The 27,495-nt window shown below is 39.2% G+C and overlaps 1 protein-coding gene across 5 annotated transcripts in view; it reads right to left on the reverse strand.

The window, feature by feature from the left end:
- Positions 1-27,495, reverse strand: part of ABCC4 (ATP binding cassette subfamily C member 4 (PEL blood group)) — a 154,481-nt gene that overhangs the window by 97,421 nt on the left and 29,565 nt on the right. For all 5 annotated transcript variants that reach the window (XM_062624594.1, XM_062624596.1, XM_062624598.1 and 2 more), the window contains exons 8-18: positions 25,184-25,433; positions 23,737-23,841; positions 19,422-19,511; positions 18,895-19,086; positions 17,217-17,311; positions 17,029-17,115; positions 6,524-6,620; positions 5,202-5,417; positions 3,215-3,355; positions 1,795-1,832; positions 1,310-1,410 (exon numbers count right to left, since the gene is read on the reverse strand). In XM_062624594.1, the coding sequence (XP_062480578.1) occupies positions 1,310-1,410; positions 1,795-1,832; positions 3,215-3,355; positions 5,202-5,417; positions 6,524-6,620; positions 17,029-17,115; positions 17,217-17,311; positions 18,895-19,086; positions 19,422-19,511; positions 23,737-23,841; positions 25,184-25,433 (1,412 nt within the window). The remainder of the gene's footprint in view (positions 1-1,309; positions 1,411-1,794; positions 1,833-3,214; positions 3,356-5,201; positions 5,418-6,523; positions 6,621-17,028; positions 17,116-17,216; positions 17,312-18,894; positions 19,087-19,421; positions 19,512-23,736; positions 23,842-25,183; positions 25,434-27,495) is intronic.

Here is a 27,495-nt window from a genome sequence, read left to right on the forward strand (position 1 = left end):
AATCAGAAATAAAAATACTAAATTATTGTATACAGTTTCATAGGTTATAAAACAAGTAAGTTAGATTGTGACATACTGCATATGAAATGTACTATCTTTACATAACTTTATCAACTTCACTTACAATTCTGTGTTGGCAAGTCAATGCTATCTGTTCAACTATTGCAAATATCTCACTAAGCCATCTGAACATTTCAATCTAAAGGTAACTTTTGCTGTTCTGATACCTAAAACACCATTTGCCTTAAAGGATAAATCTTTCCATAAGGTGTTTCAGGTTATATGTCCAGAGAAAGCCAACTCTGCCACAATTAATCCTACTGTGAAGTCCACTGTAACAACTCATGAAATAAGACATTACACAGAAAAAATAAGAGCCAAGTTTATTTGGCTCCTTAGTTGTTGTTTCCCAGGCCAAGCACAATGTTTTCCACCAAGCAATTAGATCGCATGGATTCTCCCCCAGAAAACCAAAACCAAACGAAAAATATCCTTTGCTTATCCTCTCACCCATGAGAGATGTTTCTGAATATATTCAATGCATAAACTTCTGGTATTCCACCTGTTTTCTCAGATCTGTTATTTACATCTCCATCAAGAAATTACCATGCCATACAAAACTGTACATCACCAGAAGTGCTAAACAGCAAAGTCTGACAGCATGTTTCTCTACACACAATCTTTTCTATGTCAATGTTTATTACATTTCAGAGCAGTATTTCAAGATGTCTGGATGCCTCCATGCAAGGATCAATGCCCTTTTCTGGATATTCAGAAGCATATGGCTACCTCATGAAATATACTGAAATGTTTTTTAACATCCTGCTTTGCATACCCATTTGGATGCTTTTTAAAAACTGGTTCTTTTGCTATGGCATGTCAAAAGGAATGTAACCATGCCAAGTTTTAGAACAGCACAGAATGAAGATCCATTTCTAATCCCTCTTGCCCATCCATATAATGCCTGCAGAGGTAGCTCAAATGACCTGTTAGCATAGACAATAACCACAACCTTACAGTGACTGACTTTTTGAATGCTCAATTTGTAGTTTACTTCCCACAATCCAGACAGAGCAAATTAATAACAGTCTCCATTCAACCTATTTCTTCTGTTTGATTTTTCTCTTATTTATTCCAATCAATTTAGTCAGGAAGCAAGACTCAGGCTCCTGATCTGTTAAGGCATTACTCAGTTACTGCTAGAAATCACACTTGCCCACACTGCCGTTGCTTCGCACCTCTTGAAACTGTTATGATAGGTCAGATAATAAATAGTTCTTCAGACACACAAACATGCAGATAAGATTACCTGCATAAATTCCCAAATAAAAGTTAAGGTCTAGATGTTCAGTCTCATTTGCTCCATTATTTCCATTTGTTGTGACATTCAACTTTTCTTGATGATATGCCCTGTGGAAATGCATACAGAAGATAACAATCATCAAATCATATGATGCAAATATTCTTGCGGACATTAAACTGTTTCTAGATTCAACTCTGCTGAAATCTTGAGTTCAAAAGATCTCATGTACAGATGCTGTCATGCATCACACCATAAGCGGAAACAATCACAGGCTACACTTCAGCATGAAATTTAAGATTCCCCCCCCGCCCCACCCCGTGCAAAATGAGTGAGGCTCATAAAAAGATCAAGCATACTCTGAAGTTTCCTAAAACAGGCTTCACACCCCCCACACACACACCCCCCCCCCACACACACACCCCCCACCTATACAACATTGATTTTTGTTAGACAAACAGCATTTGACTGACCAGTTCTTGTCATCAACTCACCAGTAAGAAAGCCACCAGTCCTGGAGCACATATGCCACCTTGAGTAAAAAAGCAAATACAAGAATCATTTTACAAAACAAAACAAAAAAATAAATTAGAAAATTAAATTTCCTTGCTATTCTTTTATGTTCTCTGGGAAAACATCACACATTCAGGAAAGCATGCCATCCAGTCTTTCAAGACCAGCAGCAATTTGCAAAGCACATTAGAATGTGCAGTAGATCCCTCTACAAAGAAACAAGTTACCTTAAATTCCCTTGCGTGATAGCAAACTAAAGGAAGGCATTACACTTAAGCAAACAAAATACAGTAGCTCTTCCTAATGTATGTTAATTGCACATTAAAGAACTGATTTTTTTCAGTTCCTAAATTTACCACTAGAGATATTCCAAAATGCTTTTTGATTAACAAAGTTTCTGATGTTACCAGTCCAGAAATTTGTGTTTACAGGAGATAATTACCAGAAATAAGGTTGAAGGAGGATGAGAGAAGAGAGGGAGGGGAAAACTCCTACTGCCACCTTCCTTCTGTGCTGAGAGGTGACTACAAACTTGTAACAGGGTCATTTATCTCAAAATACAACTCTGTTCACGTGAATTTAAAGTTCTGGGCGGTCTACTGCAGAGATTTGATCTTGCTCAGCTATCTTTCCAACAGACTCCAATCACAAACAAGCAAAAAGGAAGTAACGTGTCTAAATACACAGAATGTATTCTACAGCCAAGACCAATCATTTCCATGAAATTGTTTTAAGCTTTCTCAGCAGGAAACAGAGAAAAAGACAATAAGCTATCTTCTCACAGCTTCCTCAGCTCACCACTTCCTTCAGTAAGTTTCAAAATCATTTTCCCTTTTAAAATTCTTTTACCTACCTGCTACAGTTTATATTATACACAGTACTTGCTTATCCTCTTCCTCATCCTTCTTATTCTGGTAAACAGCAACTCTCCTAGCCCTTCTCATAACCTGTACCTATCAGCAAATGAGCTTTTCTTCTAACACTTCTGTCAGACTCTGTCCTCCCATACCCAGCCTCTCTACCCTCAACTGGAAACACACTGAATTTTCAGGTTTATTAAACACTACTTTAGAAATCTTGTGATTTTATTCTCTCTCTGAAAAAATTAGACTGGCTTATAATTTCTGTGCCATGCTGCCAGTAAAATATTTTATTCAAATATTAAAACTGGTGAATTAACTACCAGTGCGAGACCTTTTGCTGTGCCAAAACTCCATGCTGATACATACAATTTGATCAAATACACTACAAAACCATGGAAGAACACCATGCTCCCAAACATTTTAAATGAAACATCACAATAACAAGAATACACTATGTTAAAAAGGGAAAAAAAAAACAAACAAACCCAAAACAAACTCCAAATACATTTAATACTATTTGTGGCTCCTGACAACTTACCTGTGCCAAAATATTGAATACGATGAGTATAAAGATCACAAAGTAGTTTGCTCCTGCAGTAAAATATTTTCTGTAAATCTTAAAGGTTATTTTTCCGTCAGAGCGACTCTCCTCTGGCACTGCAGCAAGTGCATTTTCAGCCTGAAAAACAAAACAACCCAAACCACCTCAGAATAAAACCCATCAACCTCGCAGTTACAGACTCAGACTAAGCCACTTGGAACATCAGGGTTCAGAATTAGCAAACAATTAAATAAGGAGATAAAGTGATTATGCATTTAAAAACTTTAAATATCGGAACTATAGCTTTGACAAAAAGAATTAGTCACAGTAATACTGAAAAATCTGCTCTACAAAAGACACTGTGAGGATTTTATTTTGCCTTGTATCACAGAACGTAACATGGCTTCATTTACAGCCAGAAATATTTACATCAACTGGCTGCTAAACCAGGCATTCATTTTCTTATGGTATTTCTATCTCTTCGCTACCTTCAGACATAACAGCACTGGAAGCTAAGGCCTTGATCTGGTAAAGATTCTGTTTTCAGAATGCAAGTGTGTGTAACCTTTCCTTTTCAGAAAAGTATTCAAATACTCTTCTTTAAGTGTGCACAAAAGTCAATCAACGTATGCTCAGAATATACAAATTACCCATGAAGTTTTAATCAACCCCTTGCAAGTACCAGCAATGCATCCATTAATAGGGAAAACAAGTAAAACGACAAATCATACTAAGCAAACAACAGATGGGGTTCACTGGAAGACACAAAAGGAAAAAATGAGACAGGCATAAAGAATGTAAAAGAATTATTCTAATTCAGAAATTTATTTTTTTTTCGTACATGTGATAGAAAAACTAGTGCCAATTCAGTGGACACATAACACTTGATTTCGTTGTCACCAGGCTTAGCTGTACAACAGTGGTAGTATTTACACACCTGACTCATATACAAAAGGAGAAATCCCACCTACTCACCCATGAAAGAAGAGAAGCCTATCTCAGTTACTTGTTTCTCCAGCCCCCACCCCCATCCAACAGCTCCAATGCTGCTAAGAAGTGTGTCACATCTCTGTGGATTTACTAGTGGAGTCACCACTGGGACATTAATAATGCCAGCTAAGTTTACTGCTTTTGGCATAAAAATATTCCTCAAAAAAGGTAACAGAAAGCCTGTTTTTTGTTGTTGTTTTTATTACATCTTATTGCATAAAGGTGTCAGGGGCACACAAGGATTACTTGTTCCATTTGTTCCATGGCTGCAATGCTAGCGCAAGCCCAGCAGGGTCACAGGGCTCCTGGGCTGTTTTATGTGAATGTAATAAACACACCAGCAGAAAGCCACCTCTGGTACAGAAACTTTGTATCTGCTTTTGCACTGTGCAGCACAGGAGAAAACAAGGCACCTGCAATTCAAGCTGGCACCACACAAAGAGTTCTGTTTTCACCATCAGAAAGGCTGGGAGAGCAATGCTGGGGTGCCCCAAGGTTACACCCTGAGAGCCAGCTCAAAATCATGTGTGTATGTTAATGCCAGCCATGCAAATGTAGGTTTTGCATAAAGCCACCACTTTCTAGAGCTCTGGATTTCACGGAAAGTGTTAATTTGAGTCCAGCACTGTGCAAACACACAGAAGCCATCCAATACGTGGTATTTTTGAAGCACCGCTTCTGGAGGACAGGATGAAGGAAGCACAACGTGGTGTCTCTGAATGACTGGCAGAGCTGATGCTGAATCTGAGCAATCTCACTGTGCTGGGTTTGAACAGAACAGCTCAGAGCTGTGAGATGCCTGCCCTCTGCAGCCCAGGTGACAGGGCTGCCAGCCACACAGTGCTGGGGCAGATCCACCATGGGCAAGCTCTCACCTGCTAATGCAATCCAACAATACCTGAAACTCAAATGCAGCAGTGAAAGTCCTTACTGAAGCTTACGTTAAAAAACAGCCAAACAAGAATTGAGACACATCTATCCTTTGAGCACTCACAGGTTGTTGTTCCACTGCCCCATCTTTCTGTGAGTGAACAGAAGAATCCTGGGACCAGACAGAGGACTCCGAGAAGGTTCGGCTCCGGGCAGACTTCAGGTTGGGGGTTCCCGGAACCGATTGCTGTTCCACCTCTTCATCTTTTTTCAAAAGGGAAGCAAAGTCGATGCCAGATCTCAGGAACTCTGAATAGGTACCTTTCCCCACCATTTTACCCTACAATTAATATAAGCTTTGATTATCTTCATTATATACTTTCCATAAAGGACAATTTTTCCTATCTAGCCTTGCTGCCTCGGGGGTTTTGCAGTTGCTGAGCACGCATCCTGCTTCAGTAACTGAGCTGAAGCCTCTACCTACCAGTTTTTCATTTAGAAGCACAGAACCAAGCTCTTCACCCTCTAAACCAGGCCTTTTCCGGCAACTAACCAGGCTAAGGAGCATGTAAACAGGATGACAGAAGTCCCATCTACAGCCATGTCAGGATTACCTCCTTGGAGAAGCTGCAGGAGACAGCCATGCAGCTTTAGTACAAACTGTTGAGCCACATACATAACTATCAGTCTTTTTATATTAACCCAGGCTAGGGGGAAACAGCAACTTAATTTTCTGGTCCTCACAGATCTACAAGGAGCAACACAGGACATTTACACACTTCCTACAGCTCTATCACAAACTCATTTCCAGAAAGTACTGTAACTTTTAAAGAGATTTTAATGGGTGGAAAAAGACTGCTGGTGTCCTTTTTTACAACACTGTGATGGACCAGAAGTAATTTCACACACTTCATTAACCAAACTTTAAAAAAAATGAAAAGAACCCCAGCTAAAGCTCTCGCATTCCCCCTCTACCTGTGAACATCTGGTACACCAAAGTTTGGAAGGAAACAGTTCTTGGCTCATTCTCAAAAGGTAGCTATGACCATTTCTCAGCCTTAATTTAAAAAAGGGACTGGCTGCAAAATCAACATAGTTCTTATTTCACTCAGACATTTTAAGAAACAAGAATAAAATCAAAGCATTAACATGGTTTCAAAATAAGTGATTCTCTCACAGTATATTATACATATGTAAGATGAAAATCTGTATGTAAGATTACATTTATATATATGAGAATTCAGAAACATTTCTCAGGGATGGTATTCTAAGAAAAATCAACTTCTTAATAATTACAAATATTTAAGAACATTTATAATCATTAGTAGACAGAAAATATATTTACAAACTAAAAGCAAAACCCTTTAATCATTTTTTTTTTCATTCTTAAAAAGAGTAGTTAGAAAGTATGTGAGATATAAAAGTATAGACACTGAAATCACTTACATCTTTTAGAATTAGAATCTGATTTGCAGCACGGAGGTATTGTAACTGGTGAGTGACTAACACAGAGATCTTTTGATGTAAGGCCTGACAAATACATCTGCAAAGAAATGGAAAAATTAATTAAAAATGAAGCTTCCTAAAACATTTTGACTATATCTGACTTCAATTATACAGTGTTTAAAATAAGAAAAAAAAATGCCCATGTATGTGAGATTTGTAAAAGTTACACTTAACAAACACATTCCTTATTTAACTTCGTAAGTTCTCAAGGCAGGAAAAAGAAAATCATATGGTCTGGATGAAAGAGGAGGAAATAGCTTACAGAAATTTCACTAAAATTGTCTTGAACATCCTCTTAATAAATGTACATTTCATAAGCTGAATTGCAAAGAGGGTATTTAACAAAAATTAAACTAATAGAGAAAGCAGAGTGGCACACTGTGGGCAGTTATGGAAAAATACAAGAAATAGAAGTAACTTATTTGAGATGAGCTTTCAGAGCAACTCTAACAGTAAGCCACTGAGAATTCTGGAAGAGCATACAGTACTACTGATTTGAACTATATGCAGGTGTGTATTGAGGAAGAGGAGCAAAATCCTTCAGCCACCTCTGACCTTTTCCCATGGAATGAGGGCTTACCTCCCTTCTCAAGTACCTCACCTGCTTGGCCTAGAGGCTTCCCCAGAAGTCTAGGATTTGGAGAGAGCAACGAAGAAGGGACTAGGCACACCAGAAACACTTGGCAAGCGCAGCTCAATCCAGTACAGTTTTAGCAGAAAATATACCTGGTACCTTTTCAGCGAAGCTTTGAAAAGCTCCCAGAGCCAAAAAAAAAACCCAAACCCAACCCAAAACCATAGCAGTGGAGCAATGGTTTACAAGTGCAAAGGTCTGCAAGCACACTCTTCAGGTACAACAGGGACAGCGCAGACACAACTGACATCTACACCTACCAACATTGCCTTCAGCCCACAGAACCCTTCAAGAGGTTTGTCTCCCTCTCTCAACTACTCACTCTCTTAAGAAAACAAGGAAAAGTGATACTGTGTAGAACTGAACTGTCCAGTGGAAGCTTACACATTAGCATTTTCCATTTGGATCAGGAGTGCCTTTTTGAAGACCATCTCCCAGTTGTCTCAACTCACTCTGCCATTGCTCATACTGTTCAGTAGCATTGGGGCTCATGAGCTGGACTTCTAGACAAAACCAAGTGGTTCAGTAGCATCCCTAATTAGTATTCAGCCAACAAGGCATGAGGCCTGAAGGGCCAGACTGCAGCCCTCTCAAAGCAGAATCTTCTGAACTGCACAGGGTCCTTTGCACCACGTTTTTCTCCACAGATCTGTCCTGTCGGCTTATTTTTGCTAACATGCTAACTCCCATTTACTAACATGCCACAGGAGGGTGGTGCTCACCACAATGGAAAAGCAAACACCCACTCCCAAATCGTCTCCCTTTTGGTGTTCTCAAAAAACACCAAAAGGAAAACCACAGCAATCCAATACCATAAATTCAATGCGGAAATGCAAATGTAAGTAGTAAGGGGAGCAAGGCAGAAAAAGAACATGATACTGACAGCAATGATATCATATTGTTTACTGGGTTTCATTCATTCATATACATCCAATTAACTCCACACACAGCTTTTAACATCTATTTTATCACTCCTACAAAGACTGTAGGAAATAGAGTACTAGAAAGTGGTTAATACTAGTACTAGGCAGTATAATTACATGCAGAAAGTATATTATAGTGTTCCAAATAAACTGCATGGTAAAATGAAGTTAAAGGCAACACTCTTTGTGAGAAAGTTATATGCTGGCTATGCAGCATTCAAGAAGAAATTATAAAGACCACGATGTCATTCTCAGGTGGCCAACCAAGATAAAAATTAATCAAGGTACATGCAGCTGCATAACTATTTCAGCAGTTGCAACTATTCATACACCAAGCCCTTTGAGGGAATATTATTCTGGTGTGCTTACTGTCCACCTTAGCAGTCACTGAAACAAGCCACATGGCAACTACAGCATCAGCTAAAGACACACAACAAAACAATCTTCAACAAAACCTACCCAGAGAACTGGACAAAGATCAGAGAGGCTACAGGAAAGGCCTAGCAGGAAAGCTGCCAAAACAGAATATATCAGGTATTCACTGTGAAGAGATCTATCTTTCTGTTACATAGTCCCAAAGCCTATATACCACTTTCATCACTGAATTTTCTGTGTGCCAGATGTCCTATAAGCTGTTAGACATACAAGCGAGCCACTAGAAAATCTGATGGCTGAAAACCTTTAAACCTCAATCCTGAATCACAGTGAGTCCACTGCACTTTAAATGTGCATCTGGGGGGAGGGGGGAATAGAAAAGAAAAAGAGTGGATTATCACAGCATCAGAGCAAACCACTCAGAACTGTGAGAGCTGTCAGCACAGCATCCTGCATGATCCTGATCTCGGGAGAGAAGGCAAAAATTACCTCCGTGGAAATTTATACTTCCACTGATACATCAGTTCACTCAAGTGAGACTTCTAAAAAAACAACACCTCTCGATTTCATGTTTATCTGGATAGAAAGAAGCTGGCTGAATAGCGTGTTGATAACAGGGGAGTAGAAAAATTGTTGTCACAATTCAATGGCATGAGCAAAGGGAGGAAAAATTGCAACAAAGAGGGTATACTTGGATCTATTACCAAGTTAACTCACTGCTCAGACAGCTCAGTAGAAAATTTTGCCATTTAAAATACTGTATCATCATGAAGCATAGAAGTTGCAAAACTAGTAAAATACTAAGTAGATACTTAACGTCTGTTTCGAAACATTGAATTACTTGAGTTTTATGTTCAAAACCTTTTTAATTATTTCCTTTTTTAAAATATCCTCCCTCCCAGTTGACAACATCCACTCTGCAGTTTACAGTAAGAATTCAGTTTGTACAGTGTCTTGGCTGCCATAGGTTGAAGCCAGACTTCAAAGAAAGGCTCAGCAAAACTGAATGTGATAAAAGGGCTGGCATAAAACCCGGAGAACTCAATGCATTCTACTAGAACCTGGTATTGTCTTAGAACCGAGACAGAAAAAAAAACACAAAACAAAACAGTCCGAAAGTACTTATATTTTTAACTGGTTCACTAAGGCTTAGGTTCATAATACATCTACTTTTAGAAATACTGCTCTGTGTAGCTGAAGAAAAGCAACCATCGATTCTAGGTGAAGCACCCAGTTGCAGGTGAAACACCATCTGACAGTGTCACCCTTCCTCAGGGATACAGAGAATCCAGGGAAAGCCTGCGTTGGCAGGCTACATACCTGGTCCAAGGGTTCCAACATCTGCTGGAGTATGCCCAGACTGCCACCACCTTTTTACTTGCTGTCTAAAGCCCCACAAAGTTCACCTTCTTTGTGCTTCCCTGTTACTCTCGAGAGGCATACTGTTAGACTGCCAGCACATTTAATGCATGACAACAAGACAAACTATTACACAAATTGTAGTCGCCATTGCCACACTTATTAAATACACAAATGCATACATGAGTGTGCACACAGCCAGACAAGATCCAGACAGAGAAGAACCAAAGGTTCTTCAACCTCTTCAGTACAAGAAAAATGGGAATGAAGGGACTATGAAAATTGCATCCTCTTCCCCAGGCTAGAAACAATTTAAACTCACAAGTGTTCTGGACACATGTTGGATGGGGTTTTCTGCATGTTGCACTACTGCCCATTTAAAAAAACCCACTGCTCTTTGACAACAAACTTCTCTATAGTTAGAAAAAAATATCAATTAGCTTGAGCTTTGCTACTGCAGAGCATGCAGCAGAAGACACTTTCTCAGAAGGGGGCCTCCAACAACACAGTGCTCCTATGCAAAGGCAGCACCTTGGCGCTTTCCTGCATACAAATCTTCATTTGCTCTTCCTTCCCTATCAGGCTTTCTTTTATTTGAGACAAGTTGTTCTTTAATCTTTTTTATCTCCGAGAACCAGCTTTCTTTCACCTCCACAAAGTGTCTCCTCTTTAATGATTCTAATTTCTTCTTTGCCATTCTTTTTTCCTCTCCTTTTTGAGAGTTCACATCCCAGTTTAACTTTAGTTAACTTTATTTCAATAAAAGTAACCACCGAAATGAAATTAAAGTATACAGAAGTGCTCACAGCCATAAAGCCTTTACTATATTAATATACTTAACTACATTTCTTTTCCTCTCCTCTCCCTTTAAAGTGGCTTAGGTAAAAGAATCCCTTGGTTTTGTACATTTTGAAGCTTACAAAAAAAAGTGTGATATGTTTGCTAGAGACAAAAAAAAACAACTTCTACTATGCTGGTTCTATTTCTATGCTCGTTAGCCATTTAACTCCATCTCGTAAGAAGTCCCTGCCTCCTCTGGGGTAACATACAGGACAACTGGTCCACAAAATCCATTACCCTGTCTCAGGTACCAGTCAGCAGTGGACACCTGGAAAAAGTATATACATAAACATACAGTGATGCTTCCTTTGATATACATTTCCAGCTTCCAGAGTCACAGAATCATAGAATCATTAGGGTTGGAAAGCACCTTAAGATCATCTAGTGCCCATCTATTAGGGACTTTCTGAGCCAGAGATCCTGGTGTTTAAGTCGCTCTTTGTGAACTTTTCCCACAGGAGTTTGCATACCTCCCTCTTGAGCCCATTTCTGGTTTAGTATTCATAATTCTGTTTTGCAACTGCACCCACACACCATTAAAGCACACAACTACACTGGGGTTCTACAAGTGGGTTTGGTTTTTGTTTTTTTTTTTTTTTTTTGCTTGATTTTGTAGTATTTAAAATAAAACAAACAAAGAAGACCCAAAACAAAAAACACAAAAAAAATCTGCCAAAAAACCTCACACAACCTCAAAACATTTTGGTGAGATAAAACCTAAAACTTTAGGTTTTGGAAAACACGTAATGAGCAGTGATCACAATTATGCTTTTCACTTCCTTAAAAAAAAAAATCAGCAAAAATCAACAAAAACAACAACAACAACAACAACAAAAAAAAAAAAAAAACCAAGCAAAAAAAAAAACAACAGCAAAAAGCCCAAACCCCCCAACATTACTACAACAATTACTACAACCCTAAGCAACATTACTACAACATAGTAATTGCCTACAATACATACAACAAAGCTCATGGAATTTCAATTGTATCATATAAATGTAAAGGTATGACTAATACGTATTTAAGAGCAACACCTGTAATACAAAAAAAGGAGATGTACAGGGCATGCAAGTTTGCCCAATACTTCTCATCAGGGCTGTAACCTCTGCAGTGGTATCAAGAGGCATAATGGGCATGGACCAGGTGGGAAACACAAAGTGGGAAGCCTTAGAGATACCCTTGATTTAGAGAGATCCTACCTGAAGGGGAACAGAGTGAAATCCTTAATTTTACACACCAACTCCTCTGTACACTTGTCATCAGAGGACAAAGTATGTCATAGATGCATGTAATACATCTATACCTTTAAACACAGCACCAGCAAGTAAATGCCAGAGTTACTTCTACTTGGTTCCTTTGACACACTGATTGTGTTTGTAATCCCTCTACAGAAATGAGACATGCTAGCTTTTATCTGCTAGTTTTACAGGACTGATGAGCTCTGCTTTCTTTTAATCACCTACGCCACTGTAACAGTAGTTTTTCCTCAAAGTTCCAATATTAAAAAAGAGCAACATGATTTAGAGATGCAGCTTTACATTAGATGCCCTATCCCTGGAGGTATTCAAGGACAGGATTGATGGGGCTTTGAGCAACCTGGTCTAGTGGAAGGTGTCTCTGCCCATGGCAGGGGAGTTAGAACCAGATGATCTTTATAGTCCCTTCCAACCCAAACCATTGCATGATTCTATGATCTATAAGCATACCCTTCTTTGAGATACAAGACTGGAAGCATTCATGAACTCGTAAGAGTTCCAAAGAGCAGATTACTTTAAACAAAGTAAATGTTCAGATCTGTGTTATCTAATGAAAAAGAAAAAAATAAAGAATTCTTTTACTCATTTTCCCTACTTCATTTTGCTCCTCCCCTCAAGCATTTCTGGGGCTTAGGTAAGAGTCCACTAAGGAACTCAGTATCTCTTAAGTCATTAACTTCTCATGATAGCATTTGCCACTCTCCTGTGCTGTCAGATCAATTCTCCCTCACATTTTTCTGCAATTATTTTGCTACAAAACCACGTCTGCTCCCTTCCCCTTCTTGCGGAAGAATGCTTGGTTACCTCAGATGGTAATACACTTTATGTTCCAGGACACCTGGTCAACTTGCCAGGTGACTCTCCAGTCAGCCTCAAGGGTTATCTCATGACCCATTCCCCAGGCACATGTCCTTTGAGCTCCTACAGGAAGCCACCGCCTTATTACTAAGGTGCTCCATCTGACAGACGCTAAAGTTCACTACTGTGCTGTGATAAATGCAGTGATTTCTTCTGCAGCTTTTATCTGGTTCCAGAGGCAAGAGTGAGAAAGAAAAGACAAGTGACCATACATTCAAAACAGCCTCCTGCTTAAAAAGAAGTATAAATTTGGAGAATTCTGTTTGACAGTAGGAATGACACGCCTGTGCAGACCACTCACAAGTACCATCACAAATTTAGGTCTGATTCTAAAAGATTCCTGAACTGTCCTGCAACTCTCACAAGCACAGAGGAGGAACAGAAAGAAATCAGGCTGTCAGCTGAGACTGCCACACAGCTCCTGTCATCAGAGAAGATACAAGAACAGTAACTAGAGAAGAGCATCAGACTCCACAGACTGACAGAATACAAATCTTACTCTTAAAAACACCATTTTTGAGCCAGTATCACTGATAACAGAACACAATTTAATTTCCATCCAAACGTTATGTGAAACCATATAATTAATAGACATATGTTTACAAAGATGTACAGGGAGAGCAGGAAATTTCTTGGCCAGACACACGAAAATCCACACCTACTTCTACTATGCTGTTTCTACTTCTTTGCTTGCTAACCAGGCACAACTAAAAGATTTTCTTAGAACATCACAGGCTACGCCAAGCTTCGTCATACAAAGAAAAGTACTTCTGTATCTGTATGACTGTCCTGCCTTTCAAAATTAGAGGTCCCAAAATATCATTCCTTAAAAGTTAATGAAAAGCTATTTTTATTATGTATGTATATATGTGTATATATATGCATATTTCCATATACACACATAAATATATACAAAACCATAAAACTATAGTGGTGCCTCCCCACTGAGCAAAGGCTGTAGCATGCCTACTGTTAACTATCAAGAGAACTCACAAGAAAAGAGGCTAAAAATAACACAGAAATAGGGAATCTCCACTTCATACCTTAGAAGACCCACAGAATTTGACCAGGAGAGAGGAAGTCATTGGAAAGCTGGCTTTATGTGCTTCATCATCCATGGTACAACTTGTCTATGTTATGAAGAAATTCTCACAAGACACAGCCCCTTAAAAGTATCATGGACTGCCTTCCTACTGAAGCTGGGCTCTCGTCTTCTCTCTCATTTGAAAAGTATTCATATATTGTAAAATATTTACTGCAGTAGCTGAACAGAATGGGGAGAAGCAACACATGTAATGAACCAGCCATCCACAGACCACAGCCTCAGGAAATTACTAGGAACATACCTGTCTTTGATGTAAACACACAGACGAGACACTTCTAAAAAAATTAAACATTAATATAAAATAACAAAGGAAAGAAGAAAAAAAATAAAAAGAAAAGAGAGTGAACTGAACAACATCCACTTCAGATTCTCATTAAATAAACCCCCATTTCTTCCATCTTGTCCATTGTTTTATGCCTCGTGGTTTGGACTCCTGGGGGTGGCTTGCATGAAGTGGTGTCTCAGACATTCCTCAGCAGCATGTTCTAAGAAATCATTCTTGCCCAAGTCCTCTCTCTTCTCGACACGTCTAGCACTATTCAGGAAGCACTAAAGAACATGCCCTGCCCTGCTTTTCAAAGTAAGCTATTGAACATAACACTCTCTCTATTACTTCCAGCACCTTTTGTAGCTGCCACAAAGGATGCAGAACACAACATGTTTGTAAAAAAGCCCTCCCTTAAGATCTTGAAGAGGGAGGCATTGCTCAGTTTCCCTTGCCACCCTACCCCATCTGTTTTCTCCATAAAATGCTTTTATCTGTTTTGCTCAAACTGATCTAAAGTTGGGGAGGAAAAGTAAACGAAAGTGAAAGAAGCCCAGCTAGTTTCAGAGTTTCAAATTCTTCAAGATAATCTCCTTATTCCTCTTCATCTCCACACATTTATCAGTGTCCTGGGTTCAGCAGAAGCAGTCATTTTTTTCTCCTTCTTGGTGCAGCACTGTGGTTTTGACTTTTGGCCCGGGAACAGTGCTGACAGCACTGATGTTTTTAGTTACTGCTCAAATGTTTGGTCTGACCAAGGACTTTCTGAGCCTCATGCTCTGCCAGTGAGGAGAAGCCAGGAAGAAGCAGAGACAGGACACCTGACCCAAACTGACCAAAAAGGTATTCTATACCACAGCACGTCATGCCCAGGGTGTAACTGAGAGTTACCTGGAAGGGCTAGGGCACTGTGGGGTTGGACTAGGCATTGGCTGGTGCTCGGTCGGGTGGGGTGGGGCGAGTTATGGGTCGGTGGGTGGTGAGGTGTTATATTCTCTTCCCTTGTTATTTCTCTTATTATTATTGGTAGTAGCAGTAGTGATTTGTGTTACACCTTAGTTACTAAACTGTTCTTGTCTCAACCCATGGGAGTTGCATTCTTCCGATTCTCCTCTCTGCCCCTCCAGGAGCAGGGAGAGGGCAAGAAGCGGGGGGAGTGAGTGAACAAGCTGTGTGGCTGGGTTTAAACCACAACAACCAGCAAAACATACAATGTGTTTGCAGAGCAATGATTTCTCTGCTCCTCTATGGTTCTGCACACACAAAAATCCAGACTTTCAGTTTCACAGGAGGATGTAGATCCATCCAATGTCACAGCCCACATAAAACATAGAATAAATTGAGAAGGCAACCCTACCTCCTTTTTAAGGCACTACTGTACTTTCCTGTTTTCCTCTTTAAGGTGAAAAGACCTTAAGACTTAAGGGAGAGACAGGTTAACATCTCGGGTGAACTTTCAGAACTCAGGCACTGATACAGTCAAATATTGGAGCTGTAGAGCAATCTTGTGCAGAAACAGAAAAGCAGCAGCTAAAGCCTAAGACAGCTTCAACAGGCATTAAAGGAATTTGATAGAGTATGCAAACTACAGAAGTAATATTAATAGTAATATAGCATTCTTACTCCATACTGGCTGATGGAAACAAACAGTAGCTATCTGAAGAAATCAATAAAATAAAACAAAGTGTGGATGGGGTTTCAGAGGGATCTCTAAAGTTGAAACTGCAAACATCAGTAGAATGTACTATTTTAAAATTTAGATACTAAAAGCTTCCCTGCATGGGGTAAAACACAAATGCAATGCTAGTCACTGCAAATTCTACTATCATTTCTGCAAGACAAGTTTTTATGATTCTCTAGGGGTGGAGAGGAGGGAGCAACAGTAAAACCAAATTAATTCATGTATTTGGACCGTGGATTTCAAAGGATGTAAGTATGCTCAAGAAAATGCTCTCATTTCAGGTTTCAACCAAACCCCACTGAACTCAGTCAGTGGAAGTTTTTCCTCCTACTCCTAATAAATTCAAGATTATACCTTTTGATATCAAGAGCCGCAGGCTATGAAGAGCAGGGACAAAACACTGGCAGTGAATAACTGGATTATTCTCATACCCACTATGTGCCACAGATTAGGCAGTTTGAAAGAAGAGACAGAGAAGAACAAATTCATTGAGAAGGGAACCTGACTTTTAATGAACACTACCCTATTTCTTCAGGAATGAAGGAAGGTCAGTATCTCTGTCTTTCATGTATAGCAAATTTATACATTCTCTTTTCCTCTATTTCTGCTATCCACAGTCACTCTGCAGGCCACAGTTCCCTATTTCACCTACTTGAAAGAAATACCAACCACTCAAGAACCAAAATGAAAAATCGTTCAAGAATCTAAGATCATTCTATCTTTTTCTTTAGCCACATGAATTAAGTGCTTGTTACTATGTAAATAAAGCTGCAAACTAATAAGTGATTTAAAATCCCACCCAATATTATTTTTCATACTGTACTAATACTCATACACCCCTATTCTCACGTATGAAATCTGACATTTTCCTCAAGAATATGTCATACATTCCCTAAAGAATAATTCTAATTGTATCTGCAAAACAGACCTTTACAGGACTTTTAAAATAAAGAAAAAATGAAAGACACAGAGGAAACAAAACTTACAGATCTTCCAAATACATAAAATAGAGGAAAAATACATGCAGAAAAGTGAATGCATTAAATTTTGTGAAGAGATCCATCTCCCCAGGAATGCTTTCTCAAGGTTTTCCATAAGGAATTAGAAGGTAACAGTTGTATTTTAAATTAAAATGAAGCAGTAACATACTTTTCAAACAAATGCCTTCCAACTTCAGCATCGACTGCACTCAGTGGATCATCCAAAAGATAGATGTCTGCATCCTGATACACAGCTCTAAAAGGTTTAAGGAAAAGTCAGTATCATGAAGTCTCACATTTGTTTAGTGACTAAAGTCTGACAATCTGTAAATTTTAGAAACAGCAGAAAGCAATAACCTGGCCAGATTTACACGGGCCTTCTGTCCCCCGCTCAGTGTAGCTCCACGATCTCCTATTACTGTTAGGTCCCCATTTGCTAATAATTCCAAGTCCTGTGGATGTGAAAGAACAGATAATTTTTTTCTCAATGATTTTAACCTCAAAGACTGAAAAAGCTGCTTCAACACAGCATTTTCCTATTTGAAATGCATTAACTTATCATCTCACATTAAAATACAAAGACTCATATTAAATCAAATATCTGCAGTTACTTTATGACTTTGGATCTTCAGCAAAAGATAATTAAGAAAGCAGGAAAAACAGGTGAGATCTTAAAAGTTCTCTTTTTTCTACAGCTTTACCAGCTGCACTACTTAATTCTCAGTATTAAAAGGGATAATTATGATGTACAGCAGAAAATTAGTTATTTTTTACTAGAACAGAATTAGCTGTCACAATAAATAAAACTGAACTAATTACTATCAGTATATTATTTTGCCAATGTCCCTAAGAACTGCAATGCATCATTTATTCTTACTGCAATGTTACAAGAGAAATAACCACAACATTCATCACACTGACTTGGTTAATTTACAGGGCTTAGAACTATGAGTAACAGAACAGAATTACACATTGTTCCATATCATAGAATCAGAATGGTTTGGGTTGGAAAGGACCTTAAGATCATCTAGTTCCAACCCCCTGCCACAGGCATGTCATATTATTGTATTTCTTATTCAGGAAATACAGATTTTTTTTTTTATATTAAGCTATAAAACATATTCTGAAAGTTTTTTCAAAGCTTTTTCTAAGAGACATAAATTTGAAAGAAAACTGTGAAAGCAAATCTACCATCAAATATGAAGTGCTTTTTTTAAAATGCAGTTTGCTGTCTTTTAAACTCACTGAAACCTTAAGTTTAGACAACAACATATGAGTAACTATCAGCAGGAGATATTAAAACTCTATCTACCATGTGTAAAAACCTTGCAAAAGAATTTTCATCAGAGTAACCATCTGCTTTTCACCTGTGTAGCTGCTGACAGGAATAACATCACATGCTGCATAAAACCATTTTGGCTGCCAAGCAAAATGTCTGTTTCTTGACAAATCTGGCTTAATCCTCTTCTATATCTCATGTCACAAACTCCTTTGCACACAGACCTTTCAAAAATGTTTTTCCACAGAACTACTAGGGTTCAGCAAGTTCTCCAATATATAGCACTAAGGTTCTTTTGATAGCTGTTAGCAATGCATAATACATGATATACATTACATTTACCTAAAAAAACCCAAACAACATAAAGGTTCTTTACAGAAAGGTAGTCACGAATAGTGCTAGCCTGATCAACTGTTTTCCACCTTTCATTGCATTTACACACAGACCTACCTTAATACCAGCAAAAAGCGCTAAACATGATTATGAAATTAAATAATTGGGAATAGCTTTTAACAAATGCATCCGTGCTTCACACAAGCTACAACTCCCTCTAGTGGAAATTTCAGGATTACAAAAACTTGCTTTCCCACTGTTCTAAATAATTACACATGTTATCTGTTAAGCGACAGGATTTATTTCACATGCTACTCAATCAATTGTATATATTATATATTGCAGCATGTACCACAAGTCTGAAAGGACACGAAGATAAAAATAAAGCTTGTGAAAATAAAACATACCAAGAGAAACTCATACCTTTTTAAGAGCACAGACTTTTAAAACTTTTTCGTATTTTTCTTTCTCATATTCCTTGTCAAACAGTATATTACTTCTTACTGTACCAGAAAACACCCAAGGCTGCTGAGAAACATAGGCAATTCTTCCAGTAACATTTATCAAACCTTTGTCTTTAGGCAGCTCACCAAGCACAGCACTTAAGAGTGAAGACTGGAAAAGAGTAAAAAAGTAAAAAGCTTGCATTAAAGGCCTCACAGAGATTGAGCAGTGTTTATTGGTACGATGGCCTATTCCACCCTGTCACTCAAACTACTGCTAGCAGAAAAGCACCTGTACCCTTTACACACAGGCTAGAAGCAATACACAAAGTACTGTTTAACTCTGAACCATCTCCTTCCCACTCCCAGAAGGACATCTGCCTTTCTTGAATGCCAGTATCTTGAAGTGTGTTATTATACAGAGAAAAGAACCATATATTTTCAAGTTTCTAGTCATGTTTAACACCCATAAAACCACTACAGAATGGATTAAATATTAAGACTTACTTTTCCAGCTCCTACAGGACCAATCACAGCCAGTAATTCCCCTCGTCTGACAGTAAAAGAAATTTGTCGAAGTGCTGGGCTTTCTAAATTCTATGGATTTGAGAAAAAGTTAGGCTTCCTCAGTAATGAAATACACACCATCAAAACAATCTTTATAAAACAATGCACACAAATCACTATAAATTAGCAACCTGTATGCCCACCATATTTTCAGGCATACATTCTGCCTCTTCAGTAATTCACACTTTCAAAAGACCCTGATCCTTCACTTCAAACAAGTAACGCAGATAAAACAGGGTTCAAGGAATAAGGCACACCAAGGCAGCAGAACCAGTGGTTTCTCAAAGCCCACACATCCCTGCTGCAGCTCAGCACAAGGCTGGGGCAGCAGCCTCAGAAACAGGAGCTCTGTACTGGCCACCACACCGACATTCACAGCTCCAGAATGGCACATCTGGCTACACAAATGCTGGAAAAGAGGAGGGCTGAAATGCTTGTGGAGCCCTAGGAAAGCCAGGTCTGCGTCTGCTCTAGTCAAGGCTCTATCTGAAGTGAAAACAGTAAAATGCTGTTTGATTTACATGACTTCATCTTGTATATCATGGATTCTCAGGGACTTTTCATAGACAACATAGTGGGTTATTTGTGTGAATACATACTACTTTAGGATTGTCTGTTTAACATTCCTTTTTTAGAACCCTTATCCTTTATGTTACACTACTGATAAGAGCTTATTTCCCAGCATATTTTGAACCTCTCCTATCAAGGTTGTAAAAATGCCTTTTTCTTGTGGGGAAAAAAAGGATGCTCATGTCTTTAATAGCTAAGGGGCTGGTGCAGCTCCCTCTCATTAAAGCAAAACACCCTTCTAACAGGATACGCCTTTACATGCATCTTAGACCACACTAAGCATGACTGACACTAAAATGCAAACAGGAAAATGTATGCATTAAAAAAAAAATAAAATGAAGTAGCATTTCTATTGCTACAAATATTCCAAACAAACTCCAGTCTTAAGCTCCAAGAAAGGAGAGCAAGGTGAAGAATATTCAGTGTACTTAACAGCTTGAAGACTGCTTAAAATCTCCAGCCACCTTTTACAGGTCAAGGCTGAAGAGGCCACCACCTAACCCCACATGAATGATGCTGCACGACTGAGTTCCAGAACTGCCAAAAAGGGAAGCTTGTAACTAATTTCAAATTATTTGGGAGAGACACAAGGAGAGTATCCACCCATACACATGATGGCTGGGAGAGCTGGGCTAGAACACGTGTCCACCTGTGCCAGGAGAGATACACAGTTAGGCAGCGCCATGCCCCGAGCATGTCCCCCACCCACAGCTCCCACCTCACAGAAGCACCACAGGGTCCACAGATCAGAGTCACACTGAGAACCCAAATTTGTGCACATAGTGCAACTCTGCAGAACTACTTCTGCTGCTACTACTAACGTCCACAAGGTGGAATCAACGGGACTTTTTTCCTTTTCTCCACCCCCTTCCCAATCAGCATTTTACCATGAATCTGATTTCTCCCTCCAGAGTACACGGTTGAGGTGCCCAGCTAGTGCTAAGGTCAGGGAAACATTCCCAACTTATGACAGCTGTTCTTGGAGTTTGGGTTTGCTGTTTTTTTTTTTCCAAAGCAAAGCTTGTAGGAAGAGAAAAACATCTCTTACTACATCAGTTAGTCTATATGGAAAAAGTAAATAAGCTTTCAGACACAAGTCTTTCTTAAGATCTCTTGAGGTTGTGTCTTTGTATTCATCAAAGTGCAAATATATTTTCTCTCATGCTCAGGTTTGTTTTGTTTTAAATATAGATCCTAAGAGCATTATAGAAATTTTCAACAAGTTTTTAAACTATTAGCCAAATATGAAAGTAGTATTGCAAGATGTCAAACATCCTATACAAAAGTAAAGCAAACACCTAAGGGGCACGGTAGTTTTTGCAAAATAGCATTCCTTATAATTAAAGGCAATTTGTCCTGAATTCATCACACCTATTTTTAGACACTGAACTGAGGCACTTAAATTAGAGCACAAACTAATGTTCCACCTAAGTTATCTGACAGCTCATTACCTCCAATGTCCCAGCTCCCCTGTGCCCTGTCAACTATCTGTCTTTCACTTCCCTTCTTCTGCCACTTGGTCATGGGACTCAAGTTACCAGAAAATATATCATGTTAGAAGTGACTCATTTTCTGTTGCATTATCCCTCTGAACTGGTTCACCACAGGACCGCAAACGCATTAACACCAGCACAAGGGAGGGAACAGACAGATACAGAGTGTGAGGACAGGACACAAGAACGATCCCCTGAGGGACAGCAACTCCTTAGGTGAGCCTGGGCAGACCTTACATATCCTACAGACGAGAGAAAGAACAATTCACTCCATCTAAGCGATATAGAGATCATTTGTTGCACAGAAGTCCTATACTGCTGAGGCTCCACATTGAAGTGACTAAAATTAGAAGGGATAAATTTGGCCTCTGTTCAAATGCTTTAAGTTTAAATCTGAAGAGGCTCAGCTGAGCAGACGCTGTTCTGTAAACTTAAGGCACAGCAGTAAAAAAGCCCTACTGAAGAATCCCCAGTTCCATGCTGGTACCAGACTAGCCTGTGGGACTCAAGATAACACTTGTCTTACTAAAACATGAGTGTGACCATTAATTAATTGGTTTTCTTTATCTTTTGATAAACTGTAATACACCATGTTAGCTTGTTTTCCTAAAAATCTAGCTAATAATCCCTTTTTTTGCTTCCAGTGATTTTGGTTTCATGGGCTGTGTTTTGGGGAGTTATTTTTAGTCTCTCTTTTAGCACACAATCGTTAAAGTAAAAAAATTATCATGCAGCTGTACAGAAATCCAAGGAGTCTTGAGAAACCTTGCCAGGATAGCAAGCTAAGTCATTTACTTGACAAAGGATAGAGTATTTTTATTACTCCTTTCCTAACTCCTCTCTCTCAGAGCTCATCATCTTTTCGGTGAGAAACTCCATAATTACTTTGCATCACTATAAGAGTATGTAGGAGAAACTTTCTGAGCAGCTCTTAATAGTTCTGGGAGAACTGTTCTCCCATGCACACAGCATTAAATACAAAATTAAAGTTACAGTAAAAGTTTTGTGGGTGGTTTGCTGGTTTGGTGCTTTTAAAATCTAAAGGCAGCCAGTAATTCTAGTTGCACTGCCCTGCCTTATGCAATATAAACAAGTCTTGGAAAAAAATAAGGTGTTTTATGGGCATATTATGCAACCATTTCCTATAAATTGTTAACAGTGCTACCTGTGCTGGTTTGAGAAGAAAACAGAGACTAAGAGATACATTCCATTTTGCATTAGAATGTATTCACCATTAAGTTTAATACCAACTACTTTGTAAGAATTCGTTCATTCTCTCAAAGATTAATGTCGCAGAGACAACTCTTGAGAAAGTAAAGCTCAATAAGACAGCAATTCCTTTTTTTTTGTAGCTGAGTAGTAGTATTAGGTAGATTCTCAAGTTTTCACACTTTTTCTTCCTTGGGACACAGCACACGTATGGGAAGAAAGTATATAAAGGGCAATATGTGACATGTCTTATTTGCATTACATTTACATACAAAATTCATTTTTAGAGCTTCCAGTATTTGTTATGGAGACTCAAGCCTGTCTTGTGCAAGGATATGGGCAGCTCGTAAGACACAGAATGATTCATCACAAATTGCTGCTTACCATAGCAAATTGCAGTTTTAAAAACAGAGACAACAGTCAACCTTTGCCTTTCGTACAGAAAAGGATACAGAACAGATTTATCAGCTCTTTTTCTAGCCATTTTGGTGGGTTTGGTGCATTTTAAGCAGAGAAAAATTTGTAGCTGAACAGTCTCAATTAAAATACACAGAGTAACAAACACACGCAGTCTAGTATCTAAAGCTTTCCATTCTAAGTAGTATAATATTGAACTGATTCAAGCCCAATGGACCGATCAATATTCATTTTACAGAAAAAAAAAACAAAAACCCGCATGCTTAGGTCCACCTTACTGTGCTTAATTCCAATTTAAGTACCTCAGTTACCATACAGCCCTATTAAGAGGTACTTTCACAAAGAAACACACAGATACTCATTAATATTCAGGAATAGCTAATTTGAAATCCACTTGGTAGTGTTTTCACTACTATTCTACACAGCTTAACACACTAAATAGATTCTCATATACAAAGGATGGAATAAAAAACATTAGCACACTACACATATACACAGACATAATGTTTTAGACTTTGGATGACTGCAGTGCCAATATGCTCCACATTTAGTAGAAGTAAATTTACCTTATCCCAATAGCAAGTCAAATCCTGAACATGAAGAATGACATTCTCATTATTATCGTGCAGTTGTGGTTTGAAGTGTGAGACCTCATCAAGTATCAGAAAGTTCTGCAATAAAAGAGAAACAGGAAAGAAAAAAAGAACAGAGAAAAGCCTATTGTGAGACTAAGGAAGGAAAGGGAACCTAAGCAGCATACAAACACTAAGGGAGCAGGGGAACCAACCACAAACTGATCAAGGAACTGCATTTCCGAAACAATGAACAACTCCTTCAACAGTGTACCTCTAACTAACTAACTGTCCCCTCCAAAAACCCCCAAAACTGTAATTTAGTAGCACTGAAGTATTACAGGACTTTAAAAACCACCCACTCAAGAAAACAGAATTCCTGAAGCAAATGGACCACAAGAACCCACCCTGTCTTCTCCTTGAAACACTGACAAATCTTAAAATTGCTTGATTCCATCTTTCCATGCAAGAAGTGAAAACTTCACTGCAACACCTTAGCATTCCACTGCTTTGATGGTAAAGGCTTATGTTGTTTCACTCAGAAGAAAATGAGGACATGCTAAGAAGCTGTTAACTGCCCTTAAGCATTCTCCAAGTGATAAGGTGGCTGCAGATCTCCCAACTTCTCCTTTTAAAGTCCAAGGCATTAATAAAAAAAATTAAATTGCTTATGTCTGCATAACTGATTCACTGCACTCACTACTGTACTTCTGCATCATAGACCAGCCAGAGAACCTTTCCTTCAAGTTTCATGGCATGCACTTTTGTCCCACAGCCACAGTCCTGGCACACCTTTCCTGATGCCTCATTTATAAATAGCTCAAATACATTTAGAAAGGAAAGGGGTAAATTCTAAAGACTTTCAAGGGTAAGAGTTAACACAATTTTAAGACAAAACCAGAAAAATTATATCATGCTTTGAATCACAAAGACCTTAAACAGGCTCTAGCAGACAGCATTTTGAGAAAAGAAGGAAGATCTTGATCTTAGCAGCCAAGACTTAACAAGTTAACTAACTCAGCTTAGTTAAGAAGTTAACTGAGCTAACAGCTTGCAGACATGAGATAGCTGCCAAAGTCCTACATTCAGTATCTAAGAGGAAGCAGAATCACAGAATCAGAGAATAGTTTGGGTTCGAAGGGACCTTCGAAGGCCATCTAGTCCAATCCCCTGCAATGAGCAGGGATATCTTTAACTATCTGTACACATGTTCCTCTTAACTTCAAAAATGTCTACACCACCTTTTTGCAAGTGCACTTCTCTGCTACATTTCAGACAGCCCCAGAGTGCACGTCACGTTTTTGTACACACATACACAGCAACACATTCAGCTTTCAAAATAAGCTGTTTCATTAGAGATCCAATTGCAAAACTGAAGGCTGCTGCTGTCTGTGACATTAAAACAATGTTAGACTAAGACTGTCCAAATTGATAACCGTACCTTGATTCGTCGTATGCTAACCACTGCCTCAGATACTCTCTCAACAGCCGCAGGGAAGAACAGCGTTACTGTCAGTCTTACTGCGCCATACAGGGATACTGCAACAAATACACGACTTGCAGAGATAACATTGCCAAGTAGTACATATGCCATGAAAGTCATGAACACTGTAATTTTGCTTGCCACAAAGAAGGAGGCTAAGTTCAGTCCTCGAAGGTAGGAGCTTTTCATAATCATGGCAATCTCCTTCCTAAAAATGCAAAATACAAAGTCACATCAAACTTTCTCGTTAGAGTTGCCCTTAACAACTGGATGAGGGAAAACAATTCTCAGGATTTCACTTTCATATCCTTTCTCTTCCCATTGGACCCCCCAACTCACATGTAAAGAACTGTTAAGTATATTATATGGTAAATAACAAAGACAATTTAAAAGGCTTAGAAACCGAGTGGGGAAAATTATTACATTTAATATTTTAGTAGCTATAGAAAATAGTTATTTTTGGGAGACAGAAAACCAAAATACTCTTTTATTTTCTTCTGCTTTGGTCAAACCAGTAGTTAATTCATATTCTAATTTGCTCTGAATCTTCCTGGGTTGCATGTAAGAGCAAAGAGGAAAATCCCCTGTATAAAAGCCAAGCACCCACAAACTCTGGATTGTTTCAATATCAAAATCCAGTAGAGCTCAGTCAAAAACTTTTAAGATCAACACATATGCAGGAGTTGAAAAAACAGGGCAACTTCCACACAACCAAGAGTTTACCTACGACCCAGGTGTGGTCGTCATTTTCACACACTAACCTGTGTTACTCTACATAAAAATAATCTGCTATTATTCAGCTGCTGTTCCTCAAGCTGGATCACAGTATTTGCAATATTTCCTTTGATCTCAGTCTAAATCCTTTGTGATTTGGACCCTGCTCATGGCTTTTTTTTTTCTTTCTCTAGGAATTCAGGTTCATAATTCAAGAAACACTGATCTGCAAGGCCAATTGTTCTGCCAAACATTACCCTAAATGTGACTGAAGTACTGCACAGACACGAGTCTCCCTCCAGCAACTGAAAAGCTGCTGTGTATGTTCTCTATTTCCACTTCAGTTAAATTTCAGTTTCCAGTTCAAACTGACTCACCAAGTCCAACCCTCAAAAGGTTACTGCATTATCTACAATGTGGATGCCATCAGTCTGAACTTCTTATTAAGATAAGTCTTCCTTTATCAAGAGCACCATAACAACTTACTCCTTCCCCTTGTGTCCTGACTACCCTGGACTTGGAGAAGGCTGAGGTTCTTAATGACTTCTTTGCCTCAGTCTTCACTGGCAAATGCTCTGACCACACCAGCCAAGTCTTGGAAGGCAGAAGCAGAGATTGTGAGGATGAAGACCTTAGGCCCATTGTAGGAGAGGATCTGGTTTGAGATAATCTTAAGAACCTGAACGTCCACAGGTCCATGGGACCTGATGACATTTATCTGCAGAAGGTGACAAATGAAGTTGCTAAGCCACTGTCCATCGTATTTGAAAAATCACGGCAGTCAGGTGAAGTTCCCAATGACTGGAAAAAGGGAAATATAACCCCCATTTTCTAGAAGGGGAAAATGAATGACCCAGGAATTACAGACCAGTCAGTCTCACCTCTGTGCATGGCAAAATCTTGGAGCAGATTCTCCTGGAAGGCATGCTAAGGCACATGAAAAACAACAAGGGCTGCGTCAAAAGGAGCGTGACCAGCAGGTCGAAGGAGGTGATCCTGCCCCTCTACTCTGCTCTTGTGAGACCTCACTTGGAGTATTGTGTGCAGTTCTGGTGTCCTCAACATAAAAAGGACATGGAACTGTTGGAACAAGTCCAGAGGAGGGCCATGAGGATGATCAGGGGACTGGAGCACCTCCCTTATGAAGACAGGCTGAGAAAGTTGGGGCTGTTCAGCCTGGAGAAGAGAAGGCTGCGTGGAGACCTCATAGCAGCCTTCCAGTATCTGAAGGGGACCTATAGGGATGCTGGGGAGGGACTCTTCATTAGGAACTGCAGTGATAGGACAAGGGGTAATGGGCTCAAACTTAAACAGGGGAAGTTTAGATCGGATATAAGGAGGAAGTTCTTTACTGTGAGGGTGGTGAGGCACTGGAATGAGTTGCCGGAGGAAGTTGTGAATGCTCCATCCCTGGCAGTGTTCAAGGCCAGGCTGGACAGAGCCTTGGGTGACATGGTTTAGTGTGAGGTACCCCTGCCCATGGCAGGGGGCTGGAACTAGATGATCTTAAGGTCCTTTCCAACCCTAACTATTCTATGATTCTATGACTTTATCTG

Source organism: Pezoporus occidentalis, unplaced genomic scaffold (genome assembly GCF_034315485.1).
Source record: "Pezoporus occidentalis ecotype Australia unplaced genomic scaffold, CSIRO_AGI_Poc_V1 ctg27, whole genome shotgun sequence".
NCBI classification, from domain to species: domain Eukaryota; kingdom Metazoa; phylum Chordata; class Aves; order Psittaciformes; family Psittacidae; genus Pezoporus; species Pezoporus occidentalis.